The sequence below is a fragment of the Diadema antillarum genome, unplaced genomic scaffold (genome assembly GCF_040938485.1).
Source record: "Diadema antillarum isolate AM-2024a unplaced genomic scaffold, OU_Dant_1.0 seq00001310_RagTag, whole genome shotgun sequence".
NCBI lineage: Eukaryota > Metazoa > Echinodermata > Echinoidea > Diadematoida > Diadematidae > Diadema > Diadema antillarum.
The window spans coordinates 163,507-184,687 of NW_027272083.1; the positions used below are offsets into that span (position 1 = coordinate 163,507).

At 38.4% G+C, this 21,181-nt stretch overlaps 2 protein-coding genes across 2 annotated transcripts in view; both read left to right on the plus strand.

The window, feature by feature from the left end:
• The window catches only part of LOC139708119 (triple functional domain protein-like), an 86,707-nt gene extending 85,234 nt beyond the window's left edge, over positions 1 to 1,473 (plus strand). Inside the window, exon 17 of the mRNA XM_071620097.1 lies at positions 245 to 1,473. Coding sequence (XP_071476198.1) covers positions 245 to 520 — 276 coding nt within the window. The 3' untranslated portion in view covers positions 521 to 1,473. The remainder of the gene's footprint in view (positions 1 to 244) is intronic.
• A 14,732-nt stretch (positions 1,474 to 16,205) lies between these two features.
• Positions 16,206 to 20,136, plus strand: LOC139708120 (kalirin-like; the record flags this gene model as incomplete). The annotated part of the gene is made up of 5 exons (XM_071620098.1): positions 16,206 to 16,341; positions 17,366 to 17,393; positions 18,263 to 18,547; positions 19,341 to 19,472; positions 19,963 to 20,136. Coding segments are annotated over exons 2-5 (616 nt in total), but the record flags the coding sequence as incomplete, so codon positions are not given.
• Between the last annotated feature and the right edge of the window lie 1,045 nt (positions 20,137 to 21,181).

Sequence of the window (21,181 nt, forward strand, 5' to 3'; positions counted from 1 at the left end):
TTTTTCTTAGTATTAGTCACTTCCTTTCAAAAATACTTCCTTTGCGTGATGCCTCCTGGTATGTAGTGCAGCAACGAAGCAACTTAGATCTGTTCTGAGCTAGCAGCTTAATGGTCCCCAATGTGCGCTCCAGACTTTTTAATTCTGTTTCATTCTCTTACATCTTTATGGGAGAGTAGTTTTAGAGTGGAGGATGCTGAAACCAGCTTACACACTTCTATTTCCTGCTGTTCTGACATCACAGACAGACCACTGTATGGCGCCGATCGTCGAGGACTACACCGCTGTGAAGGAGGACGAAATCTCCGTGTCCAAGGGGGAAGTGGTGCAGATCCTGGCGGCCAATCAGCATAACATGTTCCTGGTCTACCGGGCGGCGGACAATCAGTCGCCGGCGATGGAGGGCTGGATCCCCGGCCAAGTCATGAACTTCACGGGACCGAGCCCGCCCACCCAGCAGCAGCGAGAACCGGCGACACCCGTGGCCGCGCCCAGCTCCGTGGAGAGCCCGAGCAAGTAAGCTCCTCCATCCTACACTACTGCTACTACCACCACCAACACTACCACTTCTACTACCATACTACTATACATACTTACTACTACCAAGCACCGTCATCAATACTTACCACACTGATTGTTATACTCTACTCTTACTGCCACTGCTAGCGACCAGCGTATCATCAACATAATCATCATCATTCACGGGGGCTTCATGTTTTCCATCCTTCTTTCTTTTTATATTTGTTTTGCGCTTTTTTTTTTCCTCTGTTTGATTGTTTGTTTGATGTGGAGTTAAGGGACATACTGACTTATCGTCTTTCTACCGGAAATGGTCATCCCAATATGTTCTTAAATGTATATGTTGAAAGTACAGTAGAAAAGGAGAAGTATAGACAAGTGTTTGTGCTATACAAATCAGTTGTACATTGAAGAGGAGGTCCTTTGCAGTTTTTGTTGCAGTTTCTATCATATTTTGATTGGTGTCATCAAGGTATTCAATCTATACGGTGTGTGAGGAATACAGTCATTTCTCAATCATGGAGAATTATACCCCATCAAGGAAATGTTCCACGTTATCATTAGCCATACATCAACCTTCATTTGGAAATGAACATTTTTTCAAATGTTTCTTAGCCGACCCATCTCATGAAAACAATACACATAGCTCATCATTTGCCATGCAGTAAGAAATCTCTATTCATTGCTGTGAGTGATTTTTGCATGAATGTTTTTGTTTTCTTCCCAGAATGGTATTTTTGGTGACCAATAGATCTTTATCACACAGTCTGAGGAAATAATACAAATTGTTTTCAGAAATGTTGTGTTCTCCATTTTTTCACTGCATTCACTTTAATCACCACCATGCTGATATCATTAAAGTGATGTCATAGTTCATCTACTGTACCTGAGTAGAATGTAATGAAAACACTTACCAACTACAGATGTATTCTATGCCCGCCATAGGGTGCCACAGGCATTTTTTTTTTTTTTTTATGTAAAATCAAGAAATGCTTCAGAGAGGTAATTTCCCACTGGTATCCTCAACAAGCATACAGTTTTATCTCCTTTTATGTTCCTACTTTAGTCAAGAATTGTTGTCTTTCTGCCCCAAAGAGAAAGGAACTATCCAATGATACAAGTGAAGCTAAAAGGTTGTTGAAGCCACAGATGCTGTGCTTGGCAGTTGACAATACCATGACTCTAAGCTGAGTGATAACCAGTGAATTTAGAGAGTGTTTTGTAGAATGGAAATATGTATCTTTCTGTCAAAGTTGCCCTTTCTGAGGAAACTTGACTCTTGTTGTAGATGTTGTTTCTTTACCAAATATTGAGTATCTGACATATTTTTGGGGTTTCCCACGTCACAACCTTTTCCTCCCATTCTGCTCACATGGATATGTGCTTGTATGTACCACGATCTGTGAACCTACTACTCGCGTGAGTAGCTCGTTAGACTATGAAGAATCCAGTTGCTATGACAACAGGTTTGATTCTTGCTCTCCACCGGTTGAAAAGCGCAGTCGGAGCATGAAGAGGAAGGGAAGAGCCCTTTCTCTTCTGCTGGCGACCGAAACGATTGGTCAGAACGGCATCGAACTGAGTCAAGCAGGTTTACATACGGACTCGGGCTCTGCCGAAAGTTTAGAGAGGCTGCAGTCGCCATTTGTGGACGATTACGTAGCAGTCAAGCCCTCTGATTTCGCCTCTCAGAGTCGGTACACGTTTGAGACGGCACCGTGCGTGCCGGCACGATCCGACTGTGACTCTCACACAAGGAGACTGTCAGTCGATGTGACTAAAAAAGATTTGATTGGCACAGCTGGGCAAGTCGTCTTACGACCAGGTCTTGAGCAAGAATCGATCACTGTTGATCCATTGGTCAGGAGCTCTGAAAAGTCCTGTGTCATTCAGTAAAAGGCAGATTGCTATAAATCATCCTTATCTCTGTCAATTTTGTTTTTATTTACTACACGATTACATTGGTTTGGGTATGGTCTCTTTTATTTAGTTATTATTTTGATTACTGTCCAGTTCCCGAGAAGAAAAATCACAAAAATAGTCATGACTGATATCACTTATATTGTAAACAAATTCACATCATTATTTTTTGGTGAAAAATGGGTTGTCCAAGTATATGAACATTGGGTTCTCTTCTAAGGTTTTTTTTTTTCTCATTTAGTTTTAAGGTGTGTTTCTAATTTATTTCCCAATATATGCATGTACCTCCCAATTTTTAGATATCCCAGTCATGCATATACAGTGTACAACACATTCCACGATCATATCTGATTTTTTTTTCCAGAATGAGATTCCTTTAGAGATCGAATTATACTTATGGAATATGGTTTTCATTTTTACATTTGTCATTCTTACCAAGGCTCGTACACAGCTAGTTTGTAACTTGCTTTTGGGCACGTTTGGCAAGTTTGTTAACATCAATTCATGATTGATCAAACACCATTAGCTGATATAAGCTGTAAGAGTATGTTTTTAGTTTGTTTCGGTTTTTGTGGGTTTTTTTGTTGGGGGGTAGGAGTTATACAGAGTAATATAACTAGCATCTGTTCATTTTGATTCTACAGGAAAAGTAGAAATCCTGCAGTAAGTGTGTATAAGACTAGTGCTTGGGAACGAGAAGCTGATTGACTCATATCTCAATCAAAGCTCAATCGAATCCATCATGTTCTCATGTGTCGTAAGTTCAAGGAATCTCTGCTACATTTTATGTTTGTGTAAGTGTCATTCCCAGTTAGAAGGAAATCCCCCAAAAGAAGAAAAAGAAAAGAAGTCTCATTGCAAATGTGCAGAAACAGACAACACAACTTGATAACTGAGTATCCTGTTTAGCAAACTTGATAACTGAGTATCCTGTTTAGCAAACTTGATAACCGAGTATCCTGTTTAGCAAACAAGCGGAGACATACAGGTTTATACACTGTATAGCAACAGCGTTCTAACCCATTCCCTGTGTGTGTCAGAAATCCTATAGACTTTGCACAAGATACACTACATTCCCTGTAGACAAAGGGTTAAGGATATTAAAGGAGTCTGTCAAATTCATTTATTAAAGTCTTTGATTTCTGTGAGTGCTGATTGTTACAGAGAACCTCCGTAGTATTCCGTTAGCATTTTACATCATGACGAAAGTCCTTGGCGCAGAAAGGGGTCAAGTATGCATATACATTATTGGACCGTTAAAGTAGCTGGTTTGTCTCAGTTTTAGCTAAAGTTGCAGGAGTGGGAACATGCATGAGGGAACTTGTTCTCCAAAATGATTTGTTTTGCACCTGTTGCCAATGATGATTTGATATTTATGGTGGTATTTGTCTCCCATTTTTATGTAGTGTCTAAAGATAGGGGGAATAACAGCATAAACTGGAAACTCATTCTTTGTAAAAAGAGCAAGCATGATTGTATCCTATGATTTATATCCCTGCCCATGCAGTATTGCTCATATTTTTCTTTAGAGACCATGTTTTTCCATTTTTATGACTTCTTGGAAATTTGCCCTGGCAAATCTTCATTGTTATTTTTCCTGTTCAACCACAGTTTTGGCTAATTTCTTGAGAGTGTAATGATGTTATGATAAGTTGTCACAAGGCAGTTAAATAATAAACAGCAACAACAACAATAACATACATGAACAGAGAGAGAGACTTTCATGAATACAGACACACAAAAAACACACAAACATACATCTGCTGCTGAGCGGAAAGACATAACAGATATAAGTGGCATACACATGTCAACATATATATCAAGTATATATAGTATTTGCGGTCGATGTGAGAAAGATGATTTTGATGTGTGATGTTTGACGCTACGTTGTGACGAGGAACATTGCGAGCAATAGCTGCTCCGAACTGACTGTACATAATTTGATGTAACAAATTAGTCTAGACTACTGTGTATAATATGCTGTACAGCCCTCAAAATCCTGACTTTGGACTCTTACATTCGTGTGACAATGGAGCCGTGCATAGGACCGAGTTCCAGTGTTTGTGCACCTAGATTTTCTCAGACTTGTGTGAACATTAGCGCTCGCTGAAAGTAAAAGGACAGAAGACTGTTTGTTTGACCCAACTATTTCTTTATTTCTTGTCATAAAGTCATTGTTGAAGGGCTTTTCTCCACTATATCTGGGCACTTTTGTTTCTTTTTCTGCAGCAACATGCATACAGACAAACTTAACCAGATTGACAGGTCTGTAACATGGTTGTGTGTGTTGTTTTCAATTGGTTGTTAGATCTTTTCCTTTTTTAATTCCAAGCGTGATCAGAGGAAGTTTGAACAATACCTTGTCATCAGGAGAAGTTATCCAATACACAGTGTCTCCAAACATTGTATGACAGGGATTGTATTAGTGGTCATATTTTCTATTTACTCGAATTTCTTTTTCTCTTCATAGTTTTTTTGGCACAAAAGGGGATTCAGAGTGAGATGTATTCTCCCGAGTACACTTACATTTGTACTTTCCATCATATTTTTTGTTTTGTTTCATCTTTGTGTGTGTTTGTGTGTTTGTGTCAGTTCTGCAGGAAAATCCCTGCATTTTTAAAGTTCGTGTGCCAATGACAAAAAAAAAGAGAGTAAAATGCTCAAATTTATCAAATGGTCAAATGGTCACTAGGTGGCCACTGGCTAAAGTGTGTGGACAGAGGCAATGTGCGAGTGACCTCAGACAGTCCTTTTTACCCCCTCCTATTTGCAATATATTTAAATTTGCATACCTATGTAGATTGTGTTGTCAAAGTGCTGAATATTCATCAAGGATCATGAATTTTTGAATACTGCTGAATATGCTCACACTATATTGATATTCATTTTGTAATCATTCTTAAAGTGAATTAAGTACAAAAATTTGTCCAAGTTGTTCTCCTCTTGAAAACTAGGAGACAGAGAGAGAGCGAGAGAGGATATAGAAATGGAATTTTAAATGATTATTAGTATAATGTAGTTTATAGACTACACTGATCATTGTAAGAATTCAATTTGATGTATTTTAGCACTTTTTTCGTTTCCAAGTGATATTCAGGACATCAATCAAAAACTGTACAGTGTATTTCATCCTATAAATTGTGTATTTCCAGACTGTTGTACAATGCAGTACACCCATAAAATACTTGTAGGTATACTAGCTCTGTATTTTATCCTTATCATATTGCAAATAAAAGAGAAGAGATTGAATGGAGACAGACCGGATTTATTTTTACACTTTATTCATATCTAGCATGTGTAAGTCTGCAAATTTTGTGCACTTCTTTAGCTTACAGTGTACTTGTCGGTAAAACATACAAGTGTACAGTGTGTGTCCAAGTGTGCATGTGTGTGTAAGGGCGTGTGCGTGTGTGTGTGTGTGTGTGTGTGTGTGTGTGTTTAAGAACGTGTGCGTGTGTATGTTTGTGTCGTGTGTTATCAACAGGGCAGGTATGTGTTTCGCCCACTTGACTAGTCGTATGTACAATATTGTACATTGTAGGTTACAACTGTGGACTTTTTGACTGAATAAATTATATGTATCTCTCATTGAAATGTTGATTTAAAAATGACCAGTGGCAATGTTGTTGTTGTTTTTTTCTTATTGTTGGGAATTCAGAAAAAAATTGCTTCATTTCATCTCTTATCTCTATTTCTCTGTTTTGGTTTTTGTACAAATGTTAATACGGTACAAAGGTAGACTGAATAAAACTCATGTGTTTAAAGTATGTACAGTAAGATAATATGTAAAAGAATCATAAATAGAGAACACTGAAGTGGAATTTGAATTGCTATGGATATTGATCAATTGTTATATTCAACCAACTGTAAGTTATTTCTTGTGTGTTACATTGATTCATCACCTGGGAATGACATTTATTTCGCCAACTAAAAATCAATGAATACGACAAACGACTTAGACCGAGACAGCTTGTTGTTGTTGTTGTTTTTTTCTTCTTTTTTTCAAAGATACGACAAAGAGACATAATGTGTGACAGAAAGAGTTTTGGACCAGTATGATTTACGGTCAAAGCAATTATTTTGTGTATTATTGTTATTCATGATCTTATTTCATCAATCATTCTCATTGATCTTAGTTCGACACCAATCGTAAGATTGTGTATTTAATGTCTGGATGCAAGAAAACTATACCATTACTGGAAAAATAAAGATTTCCCAAAGGGAAATGAAAGAAAAAACATATACATAGACTGTTTGTTCTTTATATGTCATTATCTTAACCCGTTGAGGATGGACTGATTTCGCTACAACACGCATTTCCCATAGACACCTGCCCGAGTATACTTGGGACTTGTCCTCAATGGATGAAATGTTAACAAGTGAAGTTTTAACATTTTACAGTGTACTGTATTAGCTGTTATTTTTGCAAGGGTTTGTGCAAATTTCGCAAATCACTTTTGTACAGTGAATTTAATGACACACAAAAATGTTGGCATATATAAGTTAGGGTAATATTGCACTGTCTGTCGGTGTCAAATTGCGAAAACAACATCTCGCGAAAATGTCTGTGACCTCCTTATTCGTGAAAATATCTGTGTACGAAAATAGCAGCTTATAAAGTAGTTCCTTAATTGTTAACTCATATGAGAGGTTTACACTTACATCATTGGTTACAAGTGTAACCAATGTATGTAACTGTGTAACTGTATGTATGTGTGTATGTGTATGTGTATGTGTATATATTTATATATGCATATCGTCATTGGGGTGATAAGACCTTGTATCTGCAATTTTGGTGAAAATGACTTTTTTTTTAGATTATTGGTCAAATAATGGGTTAAGTGATGTCCTGTCCCAATCCCAACTGTCTTACTCCAAAAATGAAGCCACCACGGCATGTCAAAGGAAAGGCTATCCCATTCGCCACAGTGCTTTGGCCGCCATGTTTTTTGGCTCTCCTGAACATTGGACATTTTGTAGATACGAGGTCTTATCGCCCCAGCGACGATATATGCATATACATGTACCCTGTATACTGACATGCATATGCATACACCTGTATGTACATTGTATATACACACATACATACATTGTACATACTACATACATACATGCATATATACATACACTGTACATACCATACACCTGACCTGTACGTATACGTGTATATATACATGTACACACCAGATCTGGTTCACAAAGACACTAGGTTATATTTTTTCGTACTTTCTGTTGCATTTATTTCGACCAACTTTAGTCAAAGGCTGTTTTTGTAAAATTTGAAGGTGTATTAATCTTTTGCATATGAAGTCTTGAGATTTAAGAGTGTAAATTATTATTCTAATTCACATCAGCTGCAAATGCATGCCAACAAGCAAAACTAGACAAACACATCATTACCTACAAATGCAAGATACGAAAGCAAAAATCAGCAGCAGTGGATTCAAAAGAAAGTAGTAATAAATAACATACATTATTCATGACTATGAGTTTTGCTATTTTTCGTATCAGTCTTTTATGCATACAGCATACTAGTTGCCTTTTCACCAATTGCAGTACACTGTGAATAATTCACATTTCTATAGGCATAATTTAAACTGGGTGACACATGCAAATACTTTGACATATCTATAAGCACACACACACACACACACACACACACACACACACACACACACACACACACACATTCAGACTTGAGATGACTGAGCAAAGAGTCAAACATCATGTGATCAAATAGGAACAGCTGATTGGACCCCACCAGGAAAGCAATGTGCTGATACGAGGAGTCGATCTTAAAGCTACTGGAAATCGTTTTGACAGAACTACACGCTCATAGGGGTTTGCACCCCCGAGAGTCTGTAGAGTGAATGGTCAATTCCATGAATGGACTTTACCACTACGCAATCACGCGATCACGTCCATGAGCTCTCAGCGTAAATCTGCCATGTTCTATATGCAAGAGGGGAAACTTCATCGTCGCGACTGAGACCAAAAGACGGAGATTGCTCGTGTAATGTTCTTCAACGCAACCTTGCCCCCAGGCATCACTCTCTCAAGCACAATTAGAGAAAAAAATGAAAGACTGTTACCATGGCGATGTAAGTGCTCCTCTACAAAGTATACTTGCTGCCTGATTTGCATAGAGGAAAAGTACAGTGAATCCCAGGGATTGGCCTTGTTCACATCATGCTTTATTTCGGCTACATGGACGAGGGCTGAGGCAGCGCTCCGGTGGTGAGTTTGAACACACCCACTTTGTCCGAGCTCAAGTTGGTGGCAAAAAAATGTGTACGCATGTACAACATGTACGTGTTTACAGTCAGTTGTAGTGGTAGAGTAGAAAGCTGTGTTCAGTCTTGTGACATTGTGTTTGCTTGTTTGTCTGTTTTGTTGGTTTGTTATTGGCATAGTCTAATAGTATCTCGTGTTATCATTGAAGCTACCTTACAGAGATTTCTTTTTATTTTCTCCTTGTCTTTTTATAGAGGACAGCTGTAAGACAGATATGTAATAAATGTAGTGATTCTTGTACATACAGGAAGCTGTGTATGTTGTATGAAGTAAAGTCAATGACCGTGTAATGTAATTGTGTTTAATGTCTGGATTCCAAATAATTCCGCAGTCAGATGATATTTCAGATTTTGCTCACCGATGTCTTTCAGCAACCATAGAAAGGCATCATTTGTCAGTTTCTTTTTGCAACCTGCAAGCAAACATCAGCGTAACCATTCAAAATTCATGTATATTTCCTCATTTTTTGCAAAAAGAAAAGAACAACAAAACCACTGCAATATATTGGTTAGAATTGAGTGCAATTTTGTTTTATTTTCTATGAACTTTTTGTTCTTTTCTCAAGGTGCCAATGTGCACCTGCAATTAACCTACTTATCTTTTCACATTTCGTTGTTGTTACTTTTGCTTTCATTCTTGTACATATGTTCACCCCAACTCGAGATACATTGTATGGTTTGTATGAAAGTTCCTGTATTCCGTTTTTATGCTGTTGCTCTGCTTATGTTAGAGAATTTACATAAATGCCTGCATATATTTATGACATTTTTTCCCCTGCATGAACAATATTTTCATATCACGTTACACTGATTTTTTTTCATTCTTAATAGATTTTATTTGGTGTATTTTTTTTCTCCTGTGAAATCCATACATCATCATGGATAAATTGTTGTTTGTGAGCCTGTAGGGTTATTCTCATTGGGCTTGAAAAATCAAGAAGTTAGGGCTGCGAGTCGCCCAGCAACTGCACCAAATTGCGCTATAGAAGCTTCATCCCATAAATTGCAAGTCAGAGAGCAATTTTATCTAACTCTGTGCAAATCTTTACAAGGTGTTTTGCATGATAAGAACGCAAACAGCAGAAAACACGCATTGGAGTTTTGTATCTGTGTCTGCTGTACCAGTAGAATTGAATACGTGTGCGGTCCTGGTGAGTTTTGCAAGTTGCGCAGCTTTGGATTAACATACTCGTAATGGTTGAAGAAACAATCCTGGCAAGAAACCTTGTAATTTTTGCATAAGAACTAATATCATAAGATTTTTGAAGTAACAAGGACACACAATTTAAAACATTGCAAGTTCTAAGGTACTTTTTTGTTATGAGAATGACCCTACAGTATTACACATCGCATGCATGATTTTGAAACGGTAATATGTACATGCACATGAATCTCTCATGTTAGAGAGAGAAGAAAATGTTTGCTTTGTGCAGTTTGGTATTATATTTGCATGGGATTTGTGCAGTGAATATTTTATGAATTAGTATGAATTGTTTTTTAATGTGACTTACTGGTCCCTCAGTATGTAATTAGACTTGCTTAGTCTACCTTTGTCAAATTAAGGGATGTTCCGATATTAGCTTTTGTGATATGTCTTAAGGCATCAGTCTTCTATATGCTTGTTGTGGTATATCTATATTTTTTGTATCTATTTGCTCTCTCCATTGACTCCATTTTCTACTTGTTTGTCTTTCTTTTCTATCTATATCTGTTTACGTCTCTGTATATTCATATCTTCTATATCTTTCATATTCTTGCTATATCTATTCATCCATGCATCTTCGTGTATATCTTCCATATCCTTCATAATCTCTCTCCCTCTCTCTCTCTCTCTCTCTCTCTCTCTCTCTCTCTCTCCTTCTCTGTCTCTCTCTCTATTCCTCTATGTATCTTTTTTTCTTTTCTATCTATCTCTATTCATTTATATGTTTCTGTGTATATATCTTTTACGTCTTTCATATTCTCTCTCTCTATCCATCTATGTATCTGTGTGTATATCTTGAATATCTTTTATATTCTATCTCTCTCTATTCATCTATATAGGCCTGTTTGTACATTATACCTTCTCTGTCTTTCATATTCTCCCCCCCCCCCTCTCTCTCTCTATGTAACATTTGTATTTGAGTGTGTAATTTTATCTTCTGTCATTCATCTTGTTATGTCTATTCATCTGTGCATCTGTCTGCATCTCTTCCATATCTTTCATATATTTCATATATTCTCTCTTTCTCCCTCTATTCTCTGTATACTGTATTTGCATATATCTTCCATATTTTCATGTCCCCTCCCTTCCACAAGTATAGCCCCCAATATCCCTCTGTCATGATATTTAGATTCATTTAGATATTTCTAAAACCATGACTTATTGGACAAATGAGATAGGAGACTTCAAGGGTAAAGGAAATGCATGACTTTTGATTCCTCATGGCACTATGCAGTGGAAAACTCAGTTTGGAGAGCTCTGATTTATAAAACTTCTTGATATCGAACTCTGATGATTTTAGGTCCCAACAGAAACAAAATACTTCATTATCTACCTTTGTTGGTGTGCTGATTTTGTTAATTTTGGCTACAGATGTTGAGCAAAAAAAAAGAGAGAAAAAAACAACAACAACAAAACTTCGCAGAGTACACAAAATGTACTGATCTCAAGGACTTTGCCAGACTGAGTTGCCATGGTGCTTAGCTCCATCTCCTACAGCTCTAGCCAGTGCCCCCCCCCCCCCCCAGCCTTTTGTCTGTTCCGTGAAGTTACATGAACTTTATACTTCACTATATAGCAATCCAGTGTTTCAAGGAATTCCAGACCAGTTAAAAGTTGGTCTGATAAGAAAGAGTACAATTTTATAAGCACAATAATGACAAGTTGATCAAACTAAGGTAAAAATTTGAAGGAAATTATGACATTTTGAAGTTTCAAAAATTTCTTTTACAAAACACTTCCTAAACAGGTTGATATATACAAATGAGTGAGTCAGTTATGTCATTGCATCATAACTTGCCGTGTAGTTTAATCTTTAAATTTGTTTTGTTTTTGTTTTGTTTTTTGTTGATGTTGTTCAAATGTAATTATGCACCATCTCAAATTCTGATATATCTCACTGATCATTATTTTGAAGTAATGCAGCCAAGAGTAGCATTACATTATTTTTTTACTCTTTTATTCCAGAAAAACTGAATTTTTGCCAATTTCTGTATACAATCAATGGAAAATTATGAGGTGATGACATGATCAGCTCACTCATTTGCATATTCATATCACATGTTCAAGAAGTGTTTTGCAAAAGTTAGTAGAACTTCACAATTGTATAGCTTTCCTACTTTTTGTGCAAATTTATTCAAATGTTCACTGCCATCTTTCTGAGACTTTATGGTGTTTTTTAATCAAACTACCTTTTAACTGGTCCATAATTTCCCCTTTAAGATATACACGCATCTGCATGATTCATAAATTGAGAACCTTTATACTGTGTGTTTGTTGGTGTGAGCATGAATGCAGTCCAATGCTTAACTCCCATTGGTCAAATCCACTGCCCCCTTCGCCCCTTTTGCCCTACCCCTCTTTTACCGTATCCTCCTCAAACCCCACCACATCCCTTTTCTTGTTCTTTGATATGTACAAGTGCATGTCATTTTCAGATATGAATGGTTTAAATGTTATCAGGCATGCCATACACACAAGCATGAGAGAACTGTATAAGAATATAAATCATGTGGTAGGTTGGGGTATATTTGCAGGGCCTGCCACTGTTTGTAAGAAATAGACACAGAGTTTCTCTTCCCACTAATTTTTGACATCGGTCTTTCGCCATCCCTCTCTGCCTCCTTCCCGCTCCTCCTCCTCCTTTTACACTCCTTGTCTCCTGTTTTCAACCCTTCCTCTTCCTCTTCTACGTTCTTGTCACATGCTTCTTCTCTTCTACATCTTATCCTTTATGTTCCTCCAAAATCCACAACCTTCTTCTTGCTGCTCCTCCTCTTCCTCTGCCTTTTTGCTCCTCCTCATCCTCATCCTCCCTTCATCCCCCTCTTTGCTGTACTTTATCTCCTTCTCTTCCTCCTCCATTCCTTCTTCTCCTCCACTTAACATTTTTGTTCTTCCTAATCTACAACCTTGTTCTTCTTGCCCCTCCTCCCTCACCTTTTTGTTTCTTCTTCCTCCTCCTCCTCCTTCTCTTCCTCCTCATCCTCCCCCTCCACCTCCTCCTCCTCCACCTCTTCCTCCTCCTCCTCCTCCTCTTCCTTCTTCTCTTCCTCCTCCTCCACCTCTTCCTTCTCCTCCTCCTCCTTCTCTTCCTCCTCCTCCTCCTCCACCTCTTCCTCCTCCTCTTCCTCCTTCTCCTCTTTCTCCTCCCCCTCCTCCTCCTCCATCTTCTCCCTTTCTCATCTTCCTACTCTTCTTTCTCCTCCTCCCGAACTTTTCCTCAAACTTTCAATTTCTCCACCACCTTTCTCCTCCATTTCCTCCTTTTATCCATATCTTCACCATCTTCTCATCATTTTCCCCTCCCTGTTACTCCAACTCCGCCTCTCCTTTGTGATATTTTATTGTTTCGTTGACGTTTTCTTCCTCAATGCTTTTATGAGGTTGTTTGCTCTTTGGTTGCATCTTTGTACATAATTTCAAATTCAACATGTTTGAATTCCATCTTGAAGGAAACAGTCGATGTTACCTTCAGGAGAACAGTTTTGTTGATGCTTTTTCTTCTTATGTTGTTTCATAAGGATTTGTTTCGTTTTGTTTTGTAGTTTGACTGGTAAATTATTTTTCCCATATTCATGTCTCGCAGAGACAAGAATTTATGCAGTTGTAGCTACAAATTGTAATAATCTAAACCAATCAAATTATGTCGTGCCACATTTTTGTTAGTATCAATGCATTCTCTGGTGATTTCAGACATCTACCCAGAATTAGCTTGTTTTTGGTTTGTTTATTTTTTTCACATAGGAACTAGGTGTGTATGTTTGGCATACTTTGTTTGGCCCTTAAAATGTTTGAGTGCTGGTTTGACACAGATAACCACATAGCATTGGACACACTGTCCAAAGTCCCAGGCACAGATAGGGTTATTACCTCCGTCAAGGGGGGAGGTTATGTTTTCGTTACCGTTAGTTTGTTTGTTAGTTGCAGGAAAGGTTGAGAATGACACAAGTAACAAACGATTAACTTTTGGTAGTGATCCAAGAATTTTGGGGGAATTCATGAAGGATTTTTTATGTTTTGGCAGGTAGGGTCAATGAACTTGGGAGTTCAGGCTGCGCGTATTTGAGGTTTGCCTGCGCGCACTAAAGTGCGTGCTCTAGTTTCTGCTGGGGTGAGGCGCGCCGTGCAGCTGAGGGCTTATGACGTAACAAAGGCTTCTATATTGAGAAATCAGTCAACTTTTAGCACCGATGTTGTGTGTACGTATAATATCTCAATGGAAGAACAAGATCAGTGTAGTGGTGGAAATAAGTTGCATGCTTGGCGGACGTCTGCGCTCTCAGAGTGCTTTTCTAGTTTCCCAATGTGGTGCTCAGAAAGATATCTCATACTTGTTAGAGGAAGCTGAATATTATTAAAGAAGAGTGAAGAAAAGGAAAGTTGTCCAAGATGATATGAGTGTAGTCAGGTTTTAATGAATATTATTAGGTAATTTTCAGACATTCCTGTAATCATAATTTCCTTTGCAATCCTCCACCTCATTCCTGCTGATATACCTGGTGCACTGTTGTCTGTACCCCTCAGATCAGTGGATTATTCTTCTGTCATATTTGCATGGCTGTTGCATGCTGGACTGCAGTGGTCATTTATGAAAATGCCAATAAGTTTTGATGTTCCTCCGTGTTCTACAATTTCCAGTTGTATTTGAAATTTTGTACATGTAGCTATGATAAAGAAGTGTATATTACGGGTACGTATGATCACTCTGAAGTGAGCTATATTTTCCATGTTATCTCTATCATGTTGATGTGCCTGTCCGTACAAGTTGTTTTGGCCTGATTAGCATAAAAAGATATGTATTCAACTTAGGTTTTTTTCATACTTCTTGTTTCCATCCATTTGTTTATTCACTCATCTTTCCATATCTATTCAGACATAAACTCACTTGTTGTTAAAGTATAGTAACCACTTATTTCACATGTTCATTTATTCACATATGTCCATCTACAAAGTTTTATTCATGTATCTCTATCTATCTGTCTAAATACTATTTTTTCACATACTGGACTTTTTAGTAGATTGTTGAGTGTTTTTTTTTTAATTTAACTATTAATTTATGTGTTATGTTTAAGAATAGCCCTCCAATAGTGAAATCTCGTCATACAGAGATTTGGTCTATAAATCGCTTGAAATGGCATTTTGTATTGCAGAAACATTACAGCACTTACATTGTGATACAAATGTAACTTTCACTGGATGGAATAGACCCCCTTTTTTCAAGTTTCAATATATGTGCTAGACATTAAATAAAGGGGGGAGGAAAGAAAAAAAAATCTGTTTTGTAACTGTGGACAGTACAATATGTATGCCCCAGATATTAAATAAAAGAAAAAAAAAGTGAAGTGAATTCCAGAAGGGCTTTAATCCACAGTCTTCATATCTTATTTTTCCCAATGTTCAATACATAGTATACTCTGTCTTGTAAACAATGCGTTAAATTCCCATTGCATACACCTGTAGCTACAACATAATACTTCAGGCAAAGGTGGGATTTTTGTTGCTATGATACCAAACACCCGTCTTCAGCCAATTTTGCTTTAAATTGGAACCTTTACTACAACAGGATGTGTTCAAAAAGGGGGCTTATATACAAAAGTGCATATATAGCTCACATAAATTGGTATGTTTGATGTCCAACATTGGTACATACTAATTCCACATTGATTCCCAACCTTTTCCACATTGTAGTGATGAGCAAATGTGCTTCATGGTATGAAAGTGAATATTGCATTTCTTGGTATTCAGTTTTGTATTATTTTTTTTTGTAGTATACATTTGGGCTGATGTGAAAACTTTGCCTCTTTAGTACAGTCCATGTTACAATGACACAATGTTATTCTCAGCTTTGACATAAATATTTCACTAAAAAGCACCTGATACAGTGTATGTTACATTTTCTTGAAAGGTGAATTGGAGTTTGCAGTGTTATTATAAAACAATAGCATACATTTGACAATATGCTTATGCAAACATACACATATAAGTATGACTTATATGTGTATGTTTGCATAAGCATATTGTGCCAGAAGTAGCAGAAGCTACAGTTATGCTTTTGTAACAATGCTTACATGCACACTCACACACAAGCACAATAAAAAGAAAAATATTCTATGTAGACAGTAATTGTCCAAATGTGTACATGTTTGTCATTATTTGTGTGACCAGCAAATATAGGACAAGTTTTCATTTTGAATTTGTTGTTTATTTTGTGAAAAATTAATAATCCTCTATTGTTGTTGGGATTTTTTTATCAGAAAATCTTGGCAGGGGACCCTGAAGCTGAAGTCAAAATTTGGCATCTCGCCGGGCAAGAAGGATAACACCATTCCACGGTCAAAGCGCAGACAAGGCAAAGGGTCAGAGGTCAGTGACCTCAGGAAGGCTGTGGCAAAGATCCCTGGGAAGGTATGGACCAACCTTGTTGAATCATTCACGCTAGATGATGAGTGTTCATCAGTGTAAAGCTGGAAACTTTTGCAGAATTCTCTTTTCTTGCTGAGTCAATTTTGGTGAACATACAGATTGTACAGATGAGAGTATTTTTTTACATTTTCTGTATATTTCCCTAAAATATCTATAAGTTGATATTAATACTAGTCGAGGAGAATACAAAATTTGAGGCAATTTTTGTACCAAGAAATGTTTCATGCTATTCACAAACTTTGTGACCGTAAGGTGTAGACCTTGTGTTTGTGCGTTGATTACAGACATACACTTCTTAATGTACTGCATTTCGTTAGCTGAGCTGTAGAAGGACATGAATACAAAATATTAATGATTACTGTGGTAATGTCATTTTGGTTCTCAAACATCACTGTAACATAAAACTGTTTGCAAGTAAAGTACACATACAGAATAATGCGTGTTTGTGCAAACCCATTGAAACGGACACTTGGTGACATGAAGGATTTTTTGAGAGAAAATCCTATGTATTGATTCAGGGTTTATTTCTGGAAATCAGTGATAAGTGTTCCACATTCCTCAAATTTTTCATTTCAAGTAAGAATTAGTGTCATGTATGGTATCTTTTAATGCATATTCACAGTCCAATATTTGTATCACTGGATATATCACATGAGGACATACATTATGTGTGTGTGTTTCAACATCATAGTCCTTTAGATCTAAATTGGAGTACCAAGAGTACCAGGTATGGATTTATAAAGTAATGTTGAATTAGGAATATAATTATTTTCTCAATGCTGCATGTGTATGCGTTTTTGTATTGTGTCTTTCGTTTCTTTGTTTGTTTGTTTGTTTGGGGGGGGGATTGTTTGTGTGTGTGTGTGTGTGTGTATGTGTGTGTGTGTGTGTGTGTGTGGTTTTTTTTTTTTAGGGGGTACACTCATAGATATGACTTAAATCTATATTCATCATGAATAATGATTATTTTATCTTTCCTTGCATCCCTTTGCTCTGTTCTCCAAAGGCCATGAGTCCAGCCAGCCACCAGCCTGGTAAGATGTCAAAAATATCCCTCACAGTTTGGAAGTACGAGGAAGTCTGTTGATGCATATCATGCCTTGTGGATTTTGCTGCAGCATGTTTGATTTAAAGAATACATATGATGCAAGATTATATGAATGCCATTCCATTCATTGTGGCTCAAGCCTACACCATGTTGAAAATGATAATACAATGATGTGGTGATTATTATACATGTATTGCAAAACTGGAAATGTGGATGGTGTGAAAATTTTCATACAGTTTGCATGACATGAAACAAGCGCAAAAATAAAAGTGCTCAAATTGTTTGATTTTTACTGTATGTGTTAAGTCATTTTACATCTTTGATCTCAAGGTGGGTCCATTGTAGGGATATGACTACTACATGTGTATATTGTTTGTAGTTTTCTTCAGCTAATTTTCTGCCATGATATGAACCAGGTACTGTACCTTGTAATGCTATATGTGCTGCCAAAGCTGTTAACCACTGTGGCAGTGGTGACCTGTTTGAAGTGCTCATTGAAATGTCATAACTGTCCGCGAGGGTCTAGGGCAATTACACCCTGGGCAATTACCCCGGACCCTTACCCTGATCCTAACCCTAATCCTAATCCTGAACCTAATCCTAACCCTAACCCAAACTCTAACCATAACCATAATCTTCACTCTAACCTTACCAATAACTACATTTTAGTACCGGTATTTAGCCGGGGGGTAATTGCCCTCGATGGGTAATTGCCCTAATACGGTCCGTGAAGTTAAGTAGACACTAATTTCATATTTTATACCCCACCAAGCATGGAAGAAATTACTCGCATGACTTTGCACATTGACTGAGTCACACATCTCGTTTGGACACTTTCTCCTGTTTATCTCATAGCTGCTCCAGCCTTCACTCTTCCGCTCATCGCCCAGTCTTGCCACGTGGGGACCACCGCCACTCTGTCCTGCCAGGTGTGTGGGCGGCCACGCCCGACGGTCACCTGGTGGGGCCCACAGGGGGAACCGCTGGCCCTTTCCCAACGGGTGGCCACCTGGGAGCGGGACGACGGCATGGCCTTCTTGGAGATCCGGGCCAGTGGACCTCAGGACAATGGCATCTACACCTGTGAGGCGGTCAATGACGTCGGCTCGGCCGCCTGTCGGGCTCAGCTCCGCATCATAAGTAAGTTGAATTCCATCCTTACAGGGTGGCCAGTCATGCAGTGCTCGACTGTGTGAAAAGTATTTGGGAGATTTAAACGTCTTGTTTGGCTATTTCAAGGTTTCGAAATGTCGGTGTCAGCTGAGGTGACATGGTAAGCTGTTTGGTAACAAGAAATATGTGACTGAAAATGTGAAAAGCAACACTCTATGCTGATATGTTTTTACTGTACATAAGATGGGTCAGGACACCTATCTCTATAGGTACATCTCTGTTGATTTAGTAGCTGCTGTTGATAGGTTGATAATTATACACCCATCTAATTCAAAACAGTGACTATAAAACTAAAATCTATTCCGAGGAGAAGTTTAACTGGGTTGTGTGCAATGAAACACAGGCTGAAGATACATGTTAAATGGAAGTTCCAGCAGCATTTGTAGTGAAAAAAAAGGAGTCTTTTAGCAAAAAACAAAAGCATTGTGCTTCCTTTTTTCTCTGCAATGTATAGAAATGGAACCAAGAGGTATTTTAGTGTAGGCCTATTATGACATCATAGTCATGTGACCCAAACAGATAGCACGAGGTTCACATAGGATGCATTAGGAGTTATATAATGTGAAATGTACTACAACATGATTTACCATTCTACTCATTGGCAGAGGAACAACACGTTTTGTCATAGTGTCACAGTCATGCATTGATTTCCTTCACAACAAGCAACACTGCACTGTAAAATGTTCCATCAAGACAGATTAGGACTGTACAAAGTTCTCATGGGACATTTTCTCTACTTCTTTCTTTTTCACCTTCATAGGCAGGCCAGGCCCGCCTAGCCCACCAGTAATTTGTGAGAGGCGACCTCGCTCCATCACACTGCAGTGGGACCCCCCACAGAGCACAGGCAATACAGAAAACATCACCTACAATGTCGATTTTGCCCAGATCAGTGAGTTTTTCCTGTGATATAAACTTCCGTTATCATTGTGGCAACATTAGGTAGCTTTATTCACTCATTTATATTGCTTGTGTATGTTTCCTTCAGGTATGTGTGTGTCTGTGTATATGTTCTTGAGTGTGCTGTGATACAGGGAACAATGGGAGGTTGAAGTGAGTGGAAATGAGGATTGTACAATATGAATGATTTATGTTCTACATTGTGCTTGAGATAGGTAATATTTCATTTGATATTTTTGTTGTATACACATGCTTTGTTTCGGTGATTTTATTAGTTGTATGTTGGCTGGCTGAAGTGGCAAGGATAATGCTTGTTGTTGGGTTAAAGGTCTGTGGTACACTGTACATTCCTTCCATTCCCCACCCATTGGTATTACATAGCATCATTTGTTGTTACATTCCACAAGTTTCAGCCACTTAACATCAACCCCCCCCCCCCTTCATAATTTCTATCCTCACTTCTCATTTTCACCTCTCTTTAGACCACAACACGATCAGATGGGAGACGTCTTGTGCCCACATCTTACACACCACTCACAAGGTTGATAACTTGTTGCCAGGGGCGACGTACAAGTTCCGCATCACCGCCCAGAACGATGTGGGCTCCAGTGAGGGGAGCGAAACGACCACACCCATCACCTTGCCAGATGACACTGGTATGTAAGAGAGAGAGTGTGTGTGTGTTTGAGATTCAGAATATCTCATCTTGGGGAAATGAAATCAATCATCCAAGACATAGCCATTTCAAGGATACTTGCTCCATTTGCAAATTATCATGAGTTCGATGCTGAAAGAAATTATAATCAAAATAGCCTGAGATGTTACATTGTGATTGTGTTGTTCACAACACACTTTGATTTTTGGTGTCAGTGTGTACCAGTTAATACATAAAACAGTTTCATAGGAGATATCTGTAGCAATCAAATGAAAGCAAAATAAGGAGCACTTCTTTTGAGGAAAATGTTTGATGCCCGGTATTCAGACACCAAATACCAGATTTGCTAGAAATTTAGCAGACTTTAATACAAAGTAGAGTTACTACTTCCTTGAAGCCTCAGTAGTTGGCTTGTTAGCTCACCTGAGCCGAAGGCTCAAGTGAGCTATTGCGATCGCCCTTCGTCCGGCGTCCGTCGTGCGTCGTGCGTCGTGCGTCGTCCGTCGTCCGTCGTCCGTCGTCCGTCGTGCGTCGTGCGTAAACTTTTTACATTTTCATCTTCTTCTTGAAAACCCCAAGACCGATTTTCATCAAACTTGGCAGGTAGCATCCCTAGGGGGTTAGGAACTCAATTGTTAAAATGGGCACCATGCCCAACCCAGGGGGCCCCCAGGGGGGCCCAAACCCCCCAAAATTAAGGAATCTGTAAAAATCTTCTTCTCTAGAACCAGAAGTGATAGAGCTAAGTTAATAATATGAGTTAGTACATTGATGACTGTAGTTTCAAGTTTGTTCATGGCAGAATCAGGGGTGCCCCCCTTGGGACCCAGGGGAGGGGGGTGGGGAAGGGTTCTAATGGGGCCTAAATTGTACATTTTCATCTTCTTCTTGAGAACTCCATGACCCATTTTCACCAAACTTGGCAGGTAGCATCCCTAGGGGGTTAGGAACTCCATTTGTTAAAATGGGCACCATGACCCACCCAGGGGGCCCCCAGGGGGCCCAAACCCCCCAAAATTAAGGAATCCGCAAAAATCTTCTTCTCT